This window comes from Haliotis rufescens, unplaced genomic scaffold (assembly GCF_023055435.1).
Source record: "Haliotis rufescens isolate VD_foot unplaced genomic scaffold, xgHalRufe1.0.p SCAF_2, whole genome shotgun sequence".
NCBI classification, from domain to species: domain Eukaryota; kingdom Metazoa; phylum Mollusca; class Gastropoda; order Lepetellida; family Haliotidae; genus Haliotis; species Haliotis rufescens.
The window spans coordinates 33,697,105-33,717,782 of NW_025963890.1; the positions used below are offsets into that span (position 1 = coordinate 33,697,105).

The 20,678-nt window shown below is 39.4% G+C and overlaps 1 protein-coding gene across 1 annotated transcript in view; it reads right to left on the reverse strand.

Moving 5' to 3' along the window:
- Positions 1–1,004: 1,004 nt before the first annotated feature.
- LOC124111924 (regulator of telomere elongation helicase 1-like) overlaps positions 1,005–20,678 on the reverse strand; it is a 177,053-nt gene continuing 157,379 nt past the window's right edge. Inside the window, exons 31-34 of the mRNA XM_048399831.1 lie at positions 18,916–19,050; positions 18,100–18,516; positions 5,281–5,378; positions 1,005–4,631 (exon numbers count right to left, since the gene is read on the reverse strand). Coding sequence (XP_048255788.1) covers positions 4,539–4,631; positions 5,281–5,378; positions 18,100–18,516; positions 18,916–19,050 — 743 coding nt within the window. The 3' untranslated portion in view covers positions 1,005–4,538. The remainder of the gene's footprint in view (positions 4,632–5,280; positions 5,379–18,099; positions 18,517–18,915; positions 19,051–20,678) is intronic.

Consider the following 20,678-nt stretch of genomic DNA (forward strand, 5'->3'; position numbering starts at 1 on the left):
AAGTAGAGCTGTAGGTGCTGCAGCTCACAAAAGACACATGATATAGACTAAGCTGTTGTGTTGACAGAAATACAATTCAAATCAATCAAGATTATATAAGTTATTCGTATTGCAGGAAGTAAGTGAGTGAGTGGGTGAGACAGTGAGTTAAACTTCAGTCACATACACAGTATAAAAAACAGTCATGGGACAGTTTAATAAATAGATTATCACAGATTAATCAGAGCATTAAAAAGATAGAACTATTATTTGACAGTACAATGTAAAAACGGGCCATAGATCACCTGCAACCCAAGGTAGATCGCCACACTAGGGACAGGTGGGACTCACAGTACCTCTACCTGGACGCTAGCCAGCAGGATGTGCACCATCCCTACAGCTGCTGCTGACTGTATTCATATTGAAAGTGTCATGCGGCAGTGTATATTGTAACTATTTCTGAGGAATGTAACTGGCAGCATATTGACTGAGGCACTCATATAATGTTAAGTTCTGGTTGTGATCAGAACTTTGTGGACAGATTCAAGAATTTACCACAATTTTCAATAAAGTCTAACATGTCGTCATGAAAATTTATTTTAAAAAAGAATCACAAATCATCAAAAGGCACCACTTCACAACCAGACTGATCTGTATAGCAAGTTTCATCTTGACATATTCAACAGTTTTGGAGTTCTGACCTAGAAACGACCACCATAGCTGCTGATCGCTAATTTGCCTCCTGTTTTTTCAAAACGGTAGGATTATAACAGAGTCTGGACCAGGCAGGTAGTTGACAGTATGAGCAACGACTATGCCAGTGGATCCTCTGAGTCACAATCAATCAGGTCACACCATGCAGCAATCAAACCCAGACTTTAGTCCGGTTTTCGAACATCCTGTGCTCTTGAATCCCCATCAGTGTCAACTGACTTCTCCCACGGGTGACCAGTGTATCTCTCTGTGTATGCATATAATGCAGCTGAACATCTCTGTGAAGTAACTGAATGACAACAAACACTGAGTTGGTGGGTAAACCTTTACTGTTGGAGGCCATATGTTGCACATATATATATAGCCTGTGTGTGGTTGCAGCAGTGCACCCTACACATCAGGGGATCAGGGAAACAATATAACGGTAAAAAAAACATGCTATTTTACAGGGCATTATAATTTGCAGAAGCCTGAGGTCTTCCATTAACTGCCCGACAAAGGATGGCAGTTGAAAAGACCAAGGGCTTCTGCAAATGACAATGTCCTGAAAAATAGAGTTACCGTTATCACAGCGAAAATGGATAGAATTTGTAATCAATTAAAAATTAACATCAATATCGGTTTTTAAACATTTACTGCAATCAACACACAATAAATGTCACTGACCCACTTTTACAAATATGGAAACGTCACAGAACAAACCAGATGATGTCACCTATCCCTATCCTATGACATCACCTCACAACGGGCGTGATAATGGCCTGTCATCAAAGCACTATGAGGGCATTATCAAGTTACAGTGGCCCACTCGTTTCTGATAACACGCGGGCTGTTTAATGATAATTCTATCCATTTTAGCTATAATTTTAGTTAAGTCTCACTCATAAATTCATTTGTTGCTTCACGCCAACTCCCAAATTGATGCCTATTGTACAGTTATTTGCTTGTGAAACATTCAGCCCTAGTAAAACATGTCAAACCAATGAATTTGTCACAACAAATTAAGATGATGTCATCATTCATTAGGATGTCACAAGAAATTTTGTGACTTTGTGAGGTTGATTAATCGAATGACTATGTCATCAACAAACCTTCATTTGTATTTACATTTTCTTAAAAGCAATACTCTGGCTAACATAAAGAAAACCCTTCTTACAACTCAATCATAAATACTTCATATTCTTGTATAACGACAACCAACAAAGTATTGCCCATTTGCAGAATATCTGGCCCTTGTGAAGAAACACTGCATGTCCTTTAGAAAGGCTAAAAAATTCCATCCGTGAGAACAGATCAAGGATGTAGCTTGCAGGTTGTTCTCTAAGTGGAACCAGCACCTCAGCTCGTCAGGACTGCCAGCTCCAGACAAAGGCACTATGTCTAATTAATACTCTTCAAGAGGCCTTTCACTTCAACAGTACCGAGATTCATTCAAGCACTGACACAGTACACCTTCAGACCGCCTCACATCCCACATGCTGGGTTTGTTTTTCTTGCGCTACAAGCGATGCACTATCTCAGTTCTCAGTATATACACAACAATATATGTCATCCACTACAAACACATGTACAGGCTGTTGTTTGTAAAGAAGTACAAAATTACTGTATACAATAAACAAGTGTATGCATGGTTACACGGCAGTGGGAATGACTACATCAGTGCCCAGGTGGTTGCGGTGAGGCCAGGTATTGATGCCTTATAACACCTATGTGCTCCTGTTGCATTAAATAGGACAAGAGCTACTGATCTACTGATCTAAGGAGCCAGGGAGCTCCCCCTCCAACTACTGATCTAAGGAGCCAGGGAAACCCCTTCAACTACTGATCTAAGGAGCCAGGGAGCTCCCCCTTCAACTACTGATCTAAGGAGCCAGGGAAACCCCTTCAACTACTGATCTAAGGAGCCAGGGAGCTCCCCCTTCAACTACTGATCTAAGGTGCCAGGGAAACCCCTTCAACTACTGATCTAAGGAGCCAGGGAGCTCCCCCTCCAACTACTGATCTAAGGTGCCAGGGAAACCCCTTCAACTACTGATCTAAGGAGCCAGGGAGCTCCCCCTCCAATTACTGATCTAAGGAGCCACGGAGTTACCAAGTATGTCCCTTGGAAAGTGTTATCACTTACGCATGGAATGTAATCTGTTATCTTAAACTTCAGACATGCAAATCTGAAACCAGCAGCTAATAATTAACCAGTGCAGCTGTGCACTGAAGGAAGTAAATCATGCCAATTCATGTTATGTGGAATCACTCTTGCATATGAAGTTTGAGATTGCATGCCTGCAGAGTGACATTGCAACATTAACCCAACTGACAGTCTTGCAGCATTGTCATGTCACATTCTCACGTTTGTCTATTGTGAGGTCAATGTGAGCCAAACGGTATTGTACTTCATTAGCCTCTTGTCACTTGACATCCATGAGGTAGGAATTTCACATAAACAGGTGCCTAATTTTGATCAAGAGTAATGAGCATAACTGATCCTGGGGCATGTATTGTAATGATGAAAGACTGGTAAACATGCTTCCAATTTCCAACACACTGTGAACATACACATCTCATAGTTCATATATATACACTCACATTCCCAAGGAAAGGGATAACTGACTGTATAAGTCTACTGTCCAAAAGTCTGAACTATAACTCTGAAATATACCAGACACCTCAACAGCTGGAATATACCACACACCTCAACAGCTGGAATATACCAGACACCTCAACAGCTGGAATATACCAGACACCTAGGAGCTGAAATATTTCCCAGAAACCACAACAGTTGAACTATGTCAGATACCCTACCAGCTGAAAAAAAAGACACTCCAACAGCTGAAATATACCAGACTCTCCAATAGGTGAAATATACCAGACACTCCAATAGCTGAAATATACCAGACACTCCAATAGCTGAAATATACCAGACACTCCAATAGCTGAAATATACCAGACACTCCAATAGCTGAAATATACCAGACACTCCAATAGCTGAAATATACCAGACACTCCAATACCTGAAATATACCAGACTCTCCAATAGCTGAAATATACCAGACACTCCAATACCTGAAATATACCAGACTCTCCAACAGCTGAAATATACCAGACACTCCATCAGCTGAAATATACCAGACACTCCAATAGCTGAAATATACCAGACACTCCATCAGCTGAAATATACCAGACATTCCAATAGCTGAAATATACCAGACACTCTAATAGCTGAAATATACCAGACACTCCAATAGCTGAAATATACCAGACGCTCCAATAGCTGAAATATACCAGAAACTCCAACAGCTGAAATATACAGTATTAGAACAACAATTTCACGTTTGTTATTGAACATCCTTACAGTCATACAGCAGAGATTACTTGCAATTTGAGGATTATCGGGGATGATTTAACAACTTGGCCCAAAACAACCCCTGAAAAAAACTTCCTCTTGGTTGATTTAACTACGTGGGCATGGTATTGGATAAACAATATGTCTATTGTGAGGTATCAAAATGAATTGCACTACACAACCTGCTTCGTTAACTTTCTTGATCATGAAGTACACAGGACTTGATGAGACATGCACTTGTCCTTTTCAGCCAGCTGATCAACAGTCTATATCAATGTGCCTCCTGGTGGAAGAATTTTAGGTAACTTGTTGGTAAAATGTGTTACATAACTGAACAGTTAGTTGTCCTGCACAGAGTGACAATGAGTAGGCAATATTTTGTAGGGTTGACTCCTGATTCACTTCCTATTGTTGGTGAGGTCTCAACCAATATGTACATCTCATACTCCATCAAGAACATCCCCTCATTCCACATGGGAGAGAGTGTTTGCTGCAGCATGTCCACCTACTCCTGAAGGTTGGGCCCCGAGGCAAACAGGAGCTGGGTGAGTTGGCGGCGCCGGACACGATTTCCACACTCTGGGCACTCTTTGCTGCTCTGTCAACAGTAAACAATACAGGACTACATAACATAGTCAGTCTGGACAATAACTCTAATATCCCCAAGCTGCCCAACTCCACAAACAACAGAGGACTACATAACATAGTCAGTCTGGACAATAACTCTAATATCCCCAAGCTGCCCAACTCCACAAACGACACATGACTACATAACATAGTTAGTCTGGACAATAACTCTAATATCCCCAAGCTGCCCAACTCCACAAACAACACTCTGGGCACTCTTTGCTGCTTTGTCAACAATAAACAACACAGGAATATATAACACAGACAATCTGGACAATAACTCTAATATCCCTCCACAAACAACACAGGACTACATAACATAGTCAGTCTGGGCAATAACTATGATATTCTATGCTGCCCAACTCCACAAACAACACAGGACTACATAACATAGTCAGTCTGGGCAATAACTCTGATATTCTATGCTGCCCAACTCCACAAACAACACAGGACTACATAACATAGTCAGTCTGGGCAATAACTCTGATATCCCCTGCTGCCCTTGCTCCAAGGTTAACCAGTACCACCACTGATACTCTGGCTCCACTGATACTGAGGTGCTGTGACACACTCACTGTAAACCTGTACTGAGGCTCTATAGCACTGTGCGGGGTTTGTACCTGAAACACTTGCTTCCAGCACATGTAACAGCAGACATGCTGACACTGGGCTCGGAACGGGATGTTGGCATCATTCTTACATAGCCCGCATGTGTACCCTGAAACAGACAGTGCTGGCATATATTCCTTCATACAAAAATGGCAGGTAGGTCAGTTAGCTGTTCACTGCAATAGAGAGCCATCCCAAGTCAAATATAGCTAGTCCCTGCAGATGAGTGAGTGAGTGAGTTGGATTTAACGCCGCTTTTAACACTATTCCAGTTATATCACGGCGTGTCAGCTTAATGTGGGATGAAAGCCCGAAGTGATGCAGGTCTCAGAGGTTTACCACTTCAGTGAAACCCATGAGCATGGGTATGGTGCTGACAAACCTAGAAACATAATCGGGGTGAACCGGGATTCGAACCCACAATCATAGGTTTCTGGCGTGCCAAAGGGACGCAAATCTGCACAGCGAATCGCGGAGCCTTAGACGACTGGGCCACCCGTGCCCCCCCCCCTGCAGATGAGGGTTAGCTAGATTAACATATAGTCCCGAAATAAAGTTATGCAAACATTAAGTTAAAATCATTCTGTTAAAGAACCCTCGAGTATCTTAATTTCAGTAGCCTAAGGTATAGGATACCAGATCAGAGAAGTGAATGAGAATGTGTGACATCATACTCAGCAATATTCTATGTATATGATGGCAGTCTGTAAATAATTGAGTCTGGACCAGACAATCCAGTGATTGATAACAATAAGATATGATTGCCGCCACTGACCTGGGCTCTGGCAGTGTGGAGACGACCCCTACCAGACTGAGAGCTGCCATAGACTGGGGCTCTGGAAGTGTGGGGACGACCCCTTCCAGACCTGATAGCTGCCATAGACTGGGGTTCTGGCAGTGTGGAGATGACCCCTACCAGACCTGATAGCCGCCCTAGACCTGGGCTCTGGAAGTGTGGAGACGACCCCTACCAGACCTGATAGCCGCCATAGACTGGGGCTGTGGCAGTGATGAGACCTTGTGGTCACCCAGATTGCTCACATTTGTATCAATGTCTTATCGCTGGCACTGAAGTTACATTACACTACCTTAAAGATTGTAGAAGTTGCACGTACATAATTATTATGAAACAACAGCAAGTATGCAGCTAATCACTGGGCGAGGAAGAGGAAGTGGGTGTTTACAGCAGGAATGTGTTCTGTGAGCACCAGGGAGTGGCTGGACAGGATATCTGGTTGGAGTGACCAATAAATACTCAAACTTTGAACATGTACCATGTGATCACTCTCCCCAGGATCCTTGAATCATATCCACCTCATAATGCATACTGTCAGCAAAATCTTCACTTTCCCCTTTCTAATATGTTCTTTGGCAGATTACCAAGGCACTTTCTTTTCTATATGTGCCAAATATATATGACCCCAGACCAGTACACACATCAGGTCAACACCAACAGGTCGTACTCAGATGAGATATATATGACCTAGCTTATACCAGTACACACATCAGGTCAACACCATCAGGTTGTACTGAGATGAGATATATATGACCCCATACCAGTACACACATGAGGTCAACACCAACAGGTCATACTGAGATGAAATATATATGACCTAGCTTATACCAGTACACACATCAGGTCAACACCAACAGGTTGTACTGAGATGAAATATATATGACCCTATACCAGTACACACATCAGGTCAACACCAACAGGTTGTACTGAGATGAGATATATATGACCCCATACTAGTACACACATCAGGTCAACACCAACAGGTTGTACTGAGATGAGATATATATTACCTAGCTTATACTAGTACACAAATCAGGTCAACACCAACAGGTCATACTGAGGTGAGATATATATGACCCCATACCAGTACACACATAAGGTCAACACCAACAGGTTGTACTGAGATGAGATATATATGACCTAGCTTATACCAGTACACACATCAGGTCAACACCAACAGGTTGTACTGAGATGAGATAAATATGACACTATATCAGTACACATATCAGGTCAACACCAACAGGTTGTACTGAGATGAGATATATATGACCTAGCTTATACCAGTACACACATCAGGTCAACACCAACAGGTTGTACTGAGATGAGATATATATGACCTAGCTTATACCAGTACACACATCAGGTCAACACCAACAGGTCGTACTGAGATGAGATATATATGACCCATTACCAGTACACACATCAGGTTAACACCAACAGGTCATACAGAGATGAGATATATATGACCTAGCTTATACCAGTACACACATCAGGTCAACACCAACAGGTTGTACTGAGATGAGATATATATGACCTAGCTTATACCAGTACACACATCAGGTCAACACCAACAGGTTGTACTGAGATGAGATATATATGACATAGCTTATACCAGTACACACATCAGGTCAACACCAACAGGTTGTACTGAGATGAGATATATATGACCCCATACCAGTACACACATCAGGTCAACACCAACAGGTCGTACTGAGATGAGATATATATGACCCCATACTAGTACACATATCAGGTCAACACCAACAGGTTGTACTGAGATGAGATAAATATGACACTATACCAGTACACACATCAGGTCAACACCAACAGGTCGTACTGAGATGAGATATATATGACCTAGCTTATACCAGTACACATATCAGGTCAACACCAACAGGTTGTACTGAGATGAGATATATATGACCCCATACTAGTACACATATCAGGTCAACACCAACAGGTTGTACTGAGATGAGATATATATGACCCCATACTAGTACACATATCAGGTCAACACCAACAGGTTGTACTGAGATGAGATAAATATGACACTATACCAGTACACACATCAGGTCAACACCAACAGGTCGTACTGAGATGAGATATATATGACCATGGACCCTAAATATAGATGGACTGGAAGGCCGACCACCGATGCTCGATGTCTGCCGCGTGCGTGACTTAGCGAGAATCTGCGAGAAACAGCGACAGCGTGCAGACGACAGTGAAGCTTTTGTTTCGCGTAATCTTCATCAAACAGTGTCTTTATGTTGATATTTTACCTCATCTAAGCCCATTTGTTCCCAAGGTAAGTCATACTTTTAACCATATCATGTCAACAATTGGCATTTTAAAACACAAAAGAGACGTTATACTGACCGATGAAAACCCTTTGTTTTCGCAAATGTTAGAACAATGGCGGCCATTTAGGCTAATTACACAAATTAGTGTTTTTCTCTCGTCAAATATAACCGAAATGCAAGTATTATTTTTATTTTTAAAAATCTGTTTCCGTAAAATGATAATTTAAAATGTGCAATTGTGCATATCTTCTTTTGCGATTTTATGTAAATCAATGTCCAATTAGAGGAGTAAAATGTTACAAAGTTATTAAGTTTTCTATCATTTCGTGCACTTTTACTGAAAATTAGCAAATTTCTCTAGCTCAGGATCTCAGATATTAAAAAGGATAAGTTTTTGTGTTTTAGGTTTCTGTAATCTTTAAATATCACTGTGCAGTGATGTACTTCATGTATTTTTTAAACAAATATTGTTATTGTAATTAATTATTGAAGTTTGTGATAATATTACTCTGTACCACCAGTGTAACAAGCTTTTCGGGTTATTTCTCATACCAGTGGAGCACTTGCCTTATTAATTTTCAGTTACTGCAACATTTTCTACTATAATTACTAATAAGTGTAGACTATTGTTAATATCAAAATCAGATTATTAATTAACATTAACATGATTTCTAAATGTATCTTTATTTTGTCTAGATGCCACGAAAGAAGTCAAAGCTGGCTCGCCGGCAGAAGTATCACTACAAGAAGAAACAACCCAACCCTATCAGTGACCACACCTGTCCCAAGGTTCTCTCCAGTCCCAGTCTGTATATTTCAACAGTGTAGGTATTTTTCATATATTTAATTATTTATATAATTATTTGTTATAATTTTCATTTATACTTGGATGATGCAATGAATAACTCAGCAATTGATCATTATTGTCTACAGTTCTTCGGCATAATTATGGTTTGCCAAATGTAGGAAAGAAAATAGCCTTAAATACAAACAGATGAGATCTTAGTTTTATATCCATCATAATTCAAGACAGGTTAGAGGAGATTTCTTAAAGGGGCACTGATCTAACGCAATTCCCCGGGACTGGTTGTTGCCTTTGTTATTGTTTTTTCCCAGTGAGTACCCGGATGTATAGCAGAAATCTAGACTAATTCGCGACCTCTGCTGCGCCATTCGTAAGCGCATTAGTCGCTTTTATGGGTAGTAATAAGGGCGTATGGTCACATTGATGAACAAAATGAAATACAGTTTTCGAGATAATAAGGAAATGTAGGTATCTTTGTGGGTAGCATCGGTAATGGTGACGAAGTTTTGATAAGTCACTTGCTTGGTAATTTTGCGATTTTCGTTTACACTATTTTGACTTGCAACACAAAGTACATATTTCACCTGAGCATTGCTTTTTTTATAGTTTTTTTTTTTTTTTACTGTCAAATGTGTAACAAGTTTATTAAACGTCTAAATATTCAGTTATTTTTAGTGACTGAAAAACATTTCCATCTGTATTATTATGATAACAAATTCCAAACATTTTGATGTTTAATGTCATCACCAAGAGATTGAAAATGTTACGTTGAGAAAAGTACATTTCTATGTTGTTTGGCTTCTAATCCTACATAATAATCTGTTGTGATGTTTGTAGGCCCTTTTGATCGTCTCAATCAATCTGGAGAGATTTTTTTAGTCAAAATGACTGAAATATTTACACATTTTATAAATTGCCTGAGAGAATCACATTTTACAAATTGACGGTAATATATACACGCTTACAAAGGAAAAGACCTGTGAAAACAACGTCTATCGCGCATTGAAGAATTTCCCAACCAAGACGAGGGGAAACAAGAACGAATCGGTTCAAATGAAGGAAAACAAAATGCAAATATCATAATTACAACCTACCAAATTTATGTGTATAAATTTTAGGCAGCTTCCTTGTTCGAGGAATGTATCCGTGAATATCCACACAAAGGAACAATATCCCACTCGTCTGCAGATGTACAAAGAAACTTATTCGATGTCACGTGTCTCAGTAACAATCAAATATTTTAAAAGATATATGTCGTTTCGGGATATTATAACCCGTGTTCGTTTCTCAACTGATCAATTCGATTGTTTCAGGTGTTTTACATAGGTGTCAAGTCTCAATGGTCGGCTGAGAAAGCCCACGTGACAACTATTTTCATAACGTTCACAGTCCCTAAAAAATCCATTGAGTGATAGATAACAATGATCAATCAATCAACGTATTATAAGTTAACCCTCTGAACAAAGTATGTTGTTTTTACATCGGCACTTCACGCCATGGTATGAGTGTATTCCCTTTGTTTTAGTAAACCTAGACATGTAAACACTCACTCTTGACATATCCACTGTGCAAGATAACAGTGATTAATCAATCAGCGTATTTTCTGTTAATCCTTTGATGACTAGGAACGTTCCGTTGATTTACAAAAAAATAAATCAACTGATCATTCATCTCTTGCTGGGCTGCCACGTGCATATTACATAACACACATTTCACCTCACTTCAAACCTGGATTTAGATTGAATAATTACCCCAGACACAATAAATGCCAAATGGGAACCTTTGTCAGGTAATCTAACTGGTGCTACCACTAATTGTACCTGTAATAAATTCATTAACTGAGCATCAAGTGAATGATGACAAATACACAAGTGAAGGGTTATACGAGAAAACGTGGATGTCAACAAGGGAGTAGTAATCGTATTATCGACGCAAGCCGAAATCCGAAAATGCTTTCACTGCATGGATACTTTTTTTAGTATAAAACTATAACCATCTGGGGTATTTCCAAATGACGACATCCGATGAGCTCCGCTGTTCTTTGTCTGCTTGTTTAGGCTGAAGAAATTAATTAACATGCGCCCTTTGTCGAAATCTGTATAGATCACAGTTAACCAATCAGTGTTTATGCAAAAATGCGTAAAACAAATATTGCCTCCAGCCTCCAAGTTTATTTAGCTGTCCTTGCAGACGGTAGCCCAGTTTCTGGTCACGCTCAGTTGCGTTGCGTATCATCCGGGTACTCACGGGGGAAAAAACAATAACAAAGGCAACAACCAGTCCGGGGAATTGCGTTAGATCAGTGCCCCTTTAAGTTTAAATGAGATTGAAAATTAATTGAGATTTGAAAAAAATGGAACATCTCCATTTCTCCCTTCAAAATTATTTCTGAACTGTTCTACAATGTTTGCCACCATCAGTAGATGAGAGTTTCTTAATCAGTAAGTTATTACATTGATAATACAGTTGTTGATAACTAAATTCATATGAGAAAATATCTCATCATGATCTGAGATAAGTAGTATAATCTTATTAATTCATGTTAGAAATGTAAAAGTTCCAAAACCTGATGATGATTTATGAAATTTAAGGTGATAAATTTTCAATTACTGAATAATATTTTACATTTTCAGTGATTGCTTTGAAGAGACTGAGGAAGGATGGACTGCTGCGATTGGTAATTTCATCCAAAGTACTGAGAAGGATACTTCGGTAGAGACTGTCACTCTCGATGAGGAGAACCATACAGATTCAGATGGATTTAGTGGAGATGGATTTCTTGTCATTCTTGACAAAGCATACCCATATACCCCAGATGACAACCTTGATCAACTTGTGAATGATCTGACCGCATCACTGAGGCTGAGACAGTTCCATAAACTTTCATACTCACTTAAGGATTGTGACAACCTCTTTGACTTCACTTTGGTGAAGTCCAAAGACAGTTCTTACATTAAACTGTGTCAATTTTATGAAGATGGGGGTTCTATTTTCCTTAAGACAACTGTTTCAATTGATAAGGCATGTAATGCACAGATCACAGTACACCAGCATGTGATTTCACAAGCACATGACATATGGATAGGTTTGCCTGCATTTGTTACAACTGTGAAGGATGTAACACATCTCTTGGCCAAATTGAACAGATGGAATGTCTGTACGGGAAATTATGACCAGAAGTTTGTGAACATGGTTCCTCTTCATGTCGGAATAAGTGATAAGAACACTTCCTACGCAGCATACAGGGAAGGTGACATGGGAGCATTCGATGGCAACACCAGATACACGTCCACAGTTAGATCAGTAAGATGTCAGTTCCTTATGCCTAATAATTCAAGGTGTCAGCACTGTAGAATTTACCGTTCAACACTGCGAAAATGTCACTTTCGACAGACTCATTTGGAATCTAAACCAGTGGATCATCATTCGAAGAAGCCACACTCTAAAATGAGTAAAGAAGAACTTATCACAAAGGTTGGTGGACTGAGGGATGTTTCTCAACAACTGGAATCTGAATTAAGAAAACTTAGAAGAGGAGTACACACTGCCATTAAATGTAAAGGGAATAGGCTGAATACAATTGACAATATTGAACTTTTGAACATGCTGGAAAAACATCAGTCTGAAGTTGAACAGTCTTTCCCTGATGAGAATTCTCTCCAAAGAGTCTTCTGGGCGCAGCAGTGTAAATGGACTAAATTATCCAACAAGTCTAGCATGCGATGGCACCCAATGATAATAAAATGGTGCTTATACATGAAAAATAAAAGTTCCAAGGCATATGATGCTATGAGAAATACTGGGTTTGTTTCACTACCAAGCGAGAGGACACTATTTGACTACTCTCACATTTTGTCTAATAAGACTGGCTTTCACCCTGACTTTGCTGAACACTTATTGCAGGAAGCAACAGCTCATGGCATGTTTCAGGAGTCACATCTATCATATGTTGGAATCCTGCAAGATGAAATCAAAGTTTCTGAAGGTTTGGTGTATGACAGGACGAGTGGAGAACTTGTAGGATGTGTAGATCTTGACAAGACAGGGAATGAACTGTTGAACATTGGGCATGTCTTGCAGGATACAAAGCCTAAACTTGCAACCACTATATTAGTAGTGATGATACGTGGACTGTCCTCAAATTTGAAATACCCATTAGCATGTTTTGCAACAAATGGGATAACGGCAGATCTATTGTACCCTATCATATGGGAAACTGTTGAAATTTTAGAAGTAGACTGCATGCTTAAATGCCTATTTGTTACATGTGACGGTGCATCACCCAACCGTAGATTTTTTTATTTGCATTGCACAAACGACAACTTTTACTGGACATGGAATCCTTATGCCACGCCCAGAAGAAAACTCTACTTTATTTCTGATGTTCCACATCTAATAAAGACGACAAGAAATTGTTTTGCAAATTCATATTCCCATAATAGGAATAGGAAACTTTGGAAGGATGGCAAGGACATAAGTTGGATGCACTTAGTCCAGTTGTATGAACAATATGTTGAGAACAATCTTTATAGTCGTGCCCCAAAATTGACGCGTTTGCATATAGATTTAAGTGCATTCTCAAAAATGAAGGTGAATTTGGCTGCACAAGTATTAAGTGACACTGTAGCGAATGCACTTGAAGAATTATACGGTGATCAGGTATTCGAAACTGTCAGATTTATAAGACACATGAACAAATTCTTTGACTGTATGAATACTAGGAATATAAATGAAGCAGTTTGCAAAAGACAGCCAAACCTTAAAGAATATCGTCAACTTAATGACTGTCGGTTTCAATACTTGCTTCAAGATTTTCTTGGATATTTCAGTGATTGGGAGGAAAGTGTCGGAAATCGGGCTGGGAACTTTACAAAGTCGCAACGACACTGTTTGATGTTAAGTACCCAAACTCTGAAAGGACTAAAAATCAGTGTTAATTCCATTGTGGAAAGTACAAAGTTCCTACTAGCTGAAGGAGCAAAGTTTGTTTTAACAAACCGGTTTAATCAAGACCCCCTGGAAGAACACTTTGCACATTATAGGCATAAAGGGGGCTCAAATGACAATCCATCAGTATTTGAAGTTAAAAATACCCTTGCTCAACTTAGAGTGATAGGTTAATTCTACTGCCCTGGCACCAATACATGGAAACATAACAAGAAAGAGACAATCACATGGACTTGTGTTAGATAATACTCCATTACCAAAGAGACAAAAACGTTAAAACATACTGATTGACATAATGTTTATTTCATTACATCAGTCCCTGTAAATCATTTTGACGATGATGTTTCAACAGTCATCAGTCAGAGATCGGATGGTGTGGGCTCACAAACTGTGACCATGGTGACCCTCCAGACTTGGAGTTCAAATGGTAACATAAATGGTGTCTAACAGTACACAGTAATTACTGTAATTCTAAATTCTTAGACAGCTCAGAATTGCAAAATGTTAGCATTGATTCGATGCATATTTGTCTATTCTCACGAACTTATGAACCCATTACTAACAACAGTAAGGAGTGACATACTGTACTGTACATATTTGAATAATGTATCAACTGTCCATGCTGTGATATACAGATTATTATTGTCAACATTATATTAAGAAATTAACTGAAATGTGTTCCTTAAATGTCATATTTTTACTGAATAAAATGTCTGAAACATTTATTGCTGTCTCATGTTTGAACATGTTTTTATCAGAAACATGCACATGCAAAGACATTGATTCTTCAGTATATTGAGAATGTCATTTGTGCTGATCCCTGCACTTCAACTTTTTCCTGAGAGAGTTACTGTTCCTCTGTTTCAGAATTTCTGATTTTGCTTTCTGCAGGTGTTTCTTTGCAAGTTTGGTCACAGCATTTCCCCTGATTTTAAGGAAAAGAGTCCCAATATCTTCCAATAGTTTACATTTAAGGGCTTCCTGTTCTCCAGCCATAAGCTTATCCCAGTAGTAAGACACCATGTATGTTGTCAAAAGTCCTTCTTTGAGACTGTCAGTTAACAAAGAATGGGATTTTAAATTGTCCAAGTCTACACATTTCCACCACGATTACATTTGCTTGTCCATTTCTTGAATTTTGTCAAGAAGGTGTCTCCATTGCCAGCATGTGTCATAAGTCTTCTCAGTGTAAGTTCATGCAGATCTCCATGATAACATTTCTTCTTTCTCAAAGCATGTATAATAAATCCAGCCACATAAAACAAAACACTTTGATCGTTTTCAGATAGTGTGACATCACATATTTCAGTCTTCTTTTCCTTTCTCAGAGTAGCAATATGAGTAACTGCTGGTATGAGCTTCTGGAGGAATGACTGTATGAACAAGGTGCACGTTAGTTCCTCTGTAAAGGTCTCTAGTAAAGCTAATATCTGTGAGAGAAGCGTGTCGTCCAGACGAAGTTTGTGAAATATTTTCCACATTGATTCCCTGTCAGAACATAGTGATGTCCCTTTTCCAATGCCGACAAACAGTGAAAAAAGTGGCTCATAAAGTATTACTTCCAATTTTGCAATAATGTCATGATTTTCTTGTAGTGTCTGACACAAACCATTTATTTCCTTTCTTCTTTCTGAAATAGGCTTGTCAGGTGACATCTCTTTCAGGGTCGCATGTATTGCCTCTGTGAGTACTTCCCTTAAATCGTGCACTGATGAAAATAACCTCTGTCCTCCAGTGGTTGATAATTTGGGTTCACTGCTTGAAGCCTGACTTTGCGCAGATCTGTCAACCTCTGAATGTCAGTTTGTTTTCATGAGCTGTAACAAATAATAAACAATATGCTTATTTTCACAATTGGATTATATCATCAAATACAACTATGAAAATGCAGTATGTAAATTAACATTCATACATACAAAGGACTGTTGCTAAATGTATGCTTACATACCTGTTAATATGTTAAACATATGTCAATTGGCATGTGACAATGCTCACTCTAATAAATATGTCCTCTTAACCATTCTTAATTGAATACCAAGTGCCTCACAGAGATAAGGCTTAACCACATGTTGTGAAATATGACTATACCCGTAAAATCGTTAAACACATGTTAAACATGTGTTAATTGGTGTGCGAGATAAGGCTTAATCACATGTCATACTCAAGATTCAGTCACCAGAGCTCCTTATAACTTTTTGAGCAATCGAGTTTTTACTCTAGTTTTCGAGTTGAATTGGGTTATTACATTTTTTGTTGGGTAACAAATATTTTTTCACTCATCTATTCATCAATCTATTGGGTTTTTCCCAAAATTAGTGAACATTTTAAGATTTAAAAATAATGAAATAATGTTTTAGATGTATATAACTGTTCGAAATATATAGGCTTTACTCGGAAAGTAAATTAGCTCGTAATTGTTTCAAAAATTAGCTCCTTTGTATGCGAGCTGAAAAAAGCTTCATTGTGTATTTAAGTGTGCTGTTTTTATACATTTGAGTTTTGTCATTAATGCACACGTTTCTCTACACAAGTTAATTAAAAGTAATTTGGTTTCAAATATATTGGGGGGGTACGCTGCTTATCTGTAGCTCTGAGTCACATTGTGAATTCAATATAACGGGGTATTTAATGGTGATATTTTGGCAATTTGACTGACTGCTAGCAAGAGGAAATGTATCCATTTAGTTATTTCAGTATGCAAACAATATTTCCAGGAATATTAATTAATACTTGCCTTTGAGGTCGGATCTTTGATGCTTGTTATTGACATGTCCACGGAAACCTTGTATTGTCACATACTTGTTCTTACAAACAGGACATGAGTACTTATATTTCTTCTGGAAAATCGTTTTCTCGCTGTTCTCCTTGCCTTGAGATGTTTTTGGAGAACGTGCTTGACTGGTCGAGGAACGAATGTCGCTGGTATGTCCTGTTTCTTCAATGTCGTCGTCATCGGAACATTCACCACCACTGATTTTCTCATCTTCGTACTCAGTGTAGTCACCCAGTAATTCCTCAAGATTGATATCGTAATCGTCCCAGTGAATAAAGTCTTTATCTTTATCCATGTCAATGAAAGTGGTGTGAATGTGATACTCTTGTTTACATCGCGTTATGTATCCTAGCAGACGAGCGGAAGTCGATAATAAACGGACTCTCCACGCAAAAGAGCGAGTAATCATTGCGAGACTTCCGTGCGGTTCCCCGCCTCTGTTGCGCTCGCTACACAAACGCGAGGGCAGTTGACTAGTCAAGCGCGCGGCAGAGACCAACAGTGGTGTGCACAGCGGCCTCGAGTCCATCGTATTAAGTGTCCATGATATGACCTAGCTTATACCAGTACACATATCAGGTCAACACCTACAGGTTGTAGTGAGATGAAATATATATGACCTGGACATCATTCCACAAAGAGGTCTTTGGGCTGTCATAAGTCTATGCGTAGGCATGGGAGTTACGACCCCTTTGTTGGATGAGGTCCTGACAGCGATCGCGATCCATGTATCATGTAGAAAGCCAAACATGAACCGAGATAAAATATATATGAACACGGTTCCTTACAACTCTCATGTTTTGTTCCCAGAGCAAAACTAAAACAATGACCACAACATTTCTTTGTGAAAAATTTGTGTACATATCTGGTCTTGCAATCACAAATTTTATATAATGTTTAAAAATGTTTTTGTTTCCAAGGCAACATGTTGAACTTATGACAAAATGAGGCCAGGCCATATTTCTTGAAGATAGCCTATATGTTCAACATGGACACACACACACACCAACACACACCACAAGGCGATCTGGTACACAGTTTGACAGGTACACAGGTAGACTTTCCAACACACAAATAGACATAGACTGTCTAACAGATAGGCTGTCAGAATTACAGGTACACTGTCTGACACACAGGTAGACTTTGTAACTTAGCTTATACATCACATATTTAAATATAGCACAGATAGATCAAAGCTTGTCTCACCTGTTAGAGCTTGAATCTTCTTCACTCTAAGACCATCTGACTGCCCAGATGACTGACTGCCACTCTCGGCTAGACATAATATCCCCTCCCTGCCTGAGGTATGTGAATTCCCTGAAGTGCCTGAAGTTTGTGAAATCCTCAAACTGTCTGACATCTGTGATCCTGTGATGTCATGCCCATTCTTCCCCGGTGTACCACCAGACACCACCTCCACACACTGGCTAGCACTAGTTGACTGACACCTGGTGTTCAGCCCATTCAGAGACACAGAGCTGGGGATACAGTGATCCTGTGCTTCAAACTGGCCATGTTTGGTCCTGTGCAGTGCTGACATCAGTTTTTGACCCGTTGACTGGGGGAGGTTGTCTGATCTACAGGAAGACATGGTTGCTTCAAGCCTCATCTTCTTTTCAGTCTCTGGAAATCAAAAGCAATGCTATCATAAAACAAATGTAAATGTCCACTAAAAGGTGTTCAACTATCATGCTATGTAGGAGTATGTCAACTGCACTGCTATACATCAGGAGAAAACTGTCACTGAAGTGACTAAAACTGAAATAAATCAGTGTTGAAGATGATACACATCATGAATATGGCATTTCAATTACAAACTATTTGATTATGAATAATTAATAAACTATGCTAAGAACAAACTAATATGCTGAGAAATACATCAGAACCCAACAGTTATCTCATAATGTTTAGAAATAAACCAGTGTTTTCAATGTAGAGGTTTTGAAAGCATATGGCTTGTTAAGGTCTATTGGTGGTGTCTGCAGGATCGATAAACATGGATGTTTTTGTGACACAACCTACCAGTTTGAGTGTTCTGCAAGAGCCGCTTCGAGGACACAGAATGTTCTGGCTTGTACCCACAGCCCTGTCCGGTGATTGATACACAGAGCTGGTGAAACTCCTGTTTGTGCTGGGGACGGGTGTACTTGTAGAACTCTGGAAGAAGTTATTGATCTCAGCAGAATTTCAATTTGGGTCTATCAAGCCTAGACTGAGCAACTTGAAAGCGTGCATCCAGTATTACTGCTGCACCAGGAAAATGATCTCATATTTTCTTCAATGTACACAAAATGATTTTTCATTTTATCACGTACCATTTTGAATGCGTTACAATATACAGACTACTGAGCGTTCCCGTTCCAGTGATGAAGTGTCAACATGCATGTTGACAGGGAATTAGGTCTTGGGGGAATTAAGGACAAAATTGGCATCACTGTCCCGGAACGCTTTATGCACAACATGCATGTTAACAATAAACAACAATGAGCGGAATACCTGCTCTGACAACACAAACACAGCGATGAGCGGACCTTCCAGCTCAGGCATACATTAGGTGAGCGGAGCTCCAGCTCACCTCAGGAGGTTTCCTACAAGCGGCACATCCTGCTCGAGGTCATCCCTAGACCAGCACTCGGACTACCAAGCTTGCCTAACACCATGTAATGGTAACACACATATAGTAATGAACAACAATGGAAAGACAATGATGTTGCTCTGGACATGGGACTTCTGGGGGTGATGAACCGACACAGCTCAGGGGATGAACAAGGCAATAAATGTCATACTATAAATAACAGTAATTAACGGGAAGTGATATAGTAGCCTAGGATGGCTGTCAGTCAATATACAATGAAATGTTGGTGAGGATTAACAACGGGGATTAGGGCCTAAAACGTAATGACATTTAAGTTATGGAGACATGGCTACAGAGTAATTATCCTTTGGAGTCAAATGTACTTCAGACAATGGTAGCCGTAAATCAGTCGCTATGACAGAAGTTCCAACTGTTCACATGTTACAGTATAATCACATAAGTGAAACATAAAAGTACCATGATGTTGGAATGGGTGGTACTGAACATCCTCATGTGTGATATTCTCCTCTTTGAAACTTATTATACACCCTTCAGGTAAACATTAAATGTAAATTTTGCAAACTGTGAAGAACTTTAACAATTGGACCCAAAATCTTCAAAATCCTGGGTCAGACATTTTCAAACTCAATGTGTAGTTTCCACTCAGATACTGTTAAAAATTTAAGCATAATACCACAAAATGTTTTACTTTAAAAGTACATTGTATAATGCCCACTACAAGAGTGATTAAACCAATTGATTGATGTGAAGTTCATGGGGGGGGGGGGGGGGGTGGGTGGTGAGTCCTTATGCTATAAGGTGTTCCAGTTGTATTTGAGATGTTATGTTAATATGTGTAATATTAGTGGCAAAGGAAGCAATAGTAACTGTCAGTGGTAGCAAATGATTGAAGTGCTAGTAACAATGTTGTGTGCAGTTGGTGGCAGGAAGTGATTAGACTTATCTCCCTGCCAGTTTCCACGACTATACCAGATTCAAGAACAAAGAAGGACCTATAACAACACTTTTGACAAAATTTTGAAAATTTGTCCGAGCATGCACTACCATCTATTACACGGCTTGTTACACATACCTGCTGCCACATACTAGACCCATTGTATTGCCTTGTTTTACTGTCAACGTCAAACTGCGTGTTTATAGTGATTCACTAATCTTGTGTGCTCATTTACAGATTTTAGAGTTGAGTTCT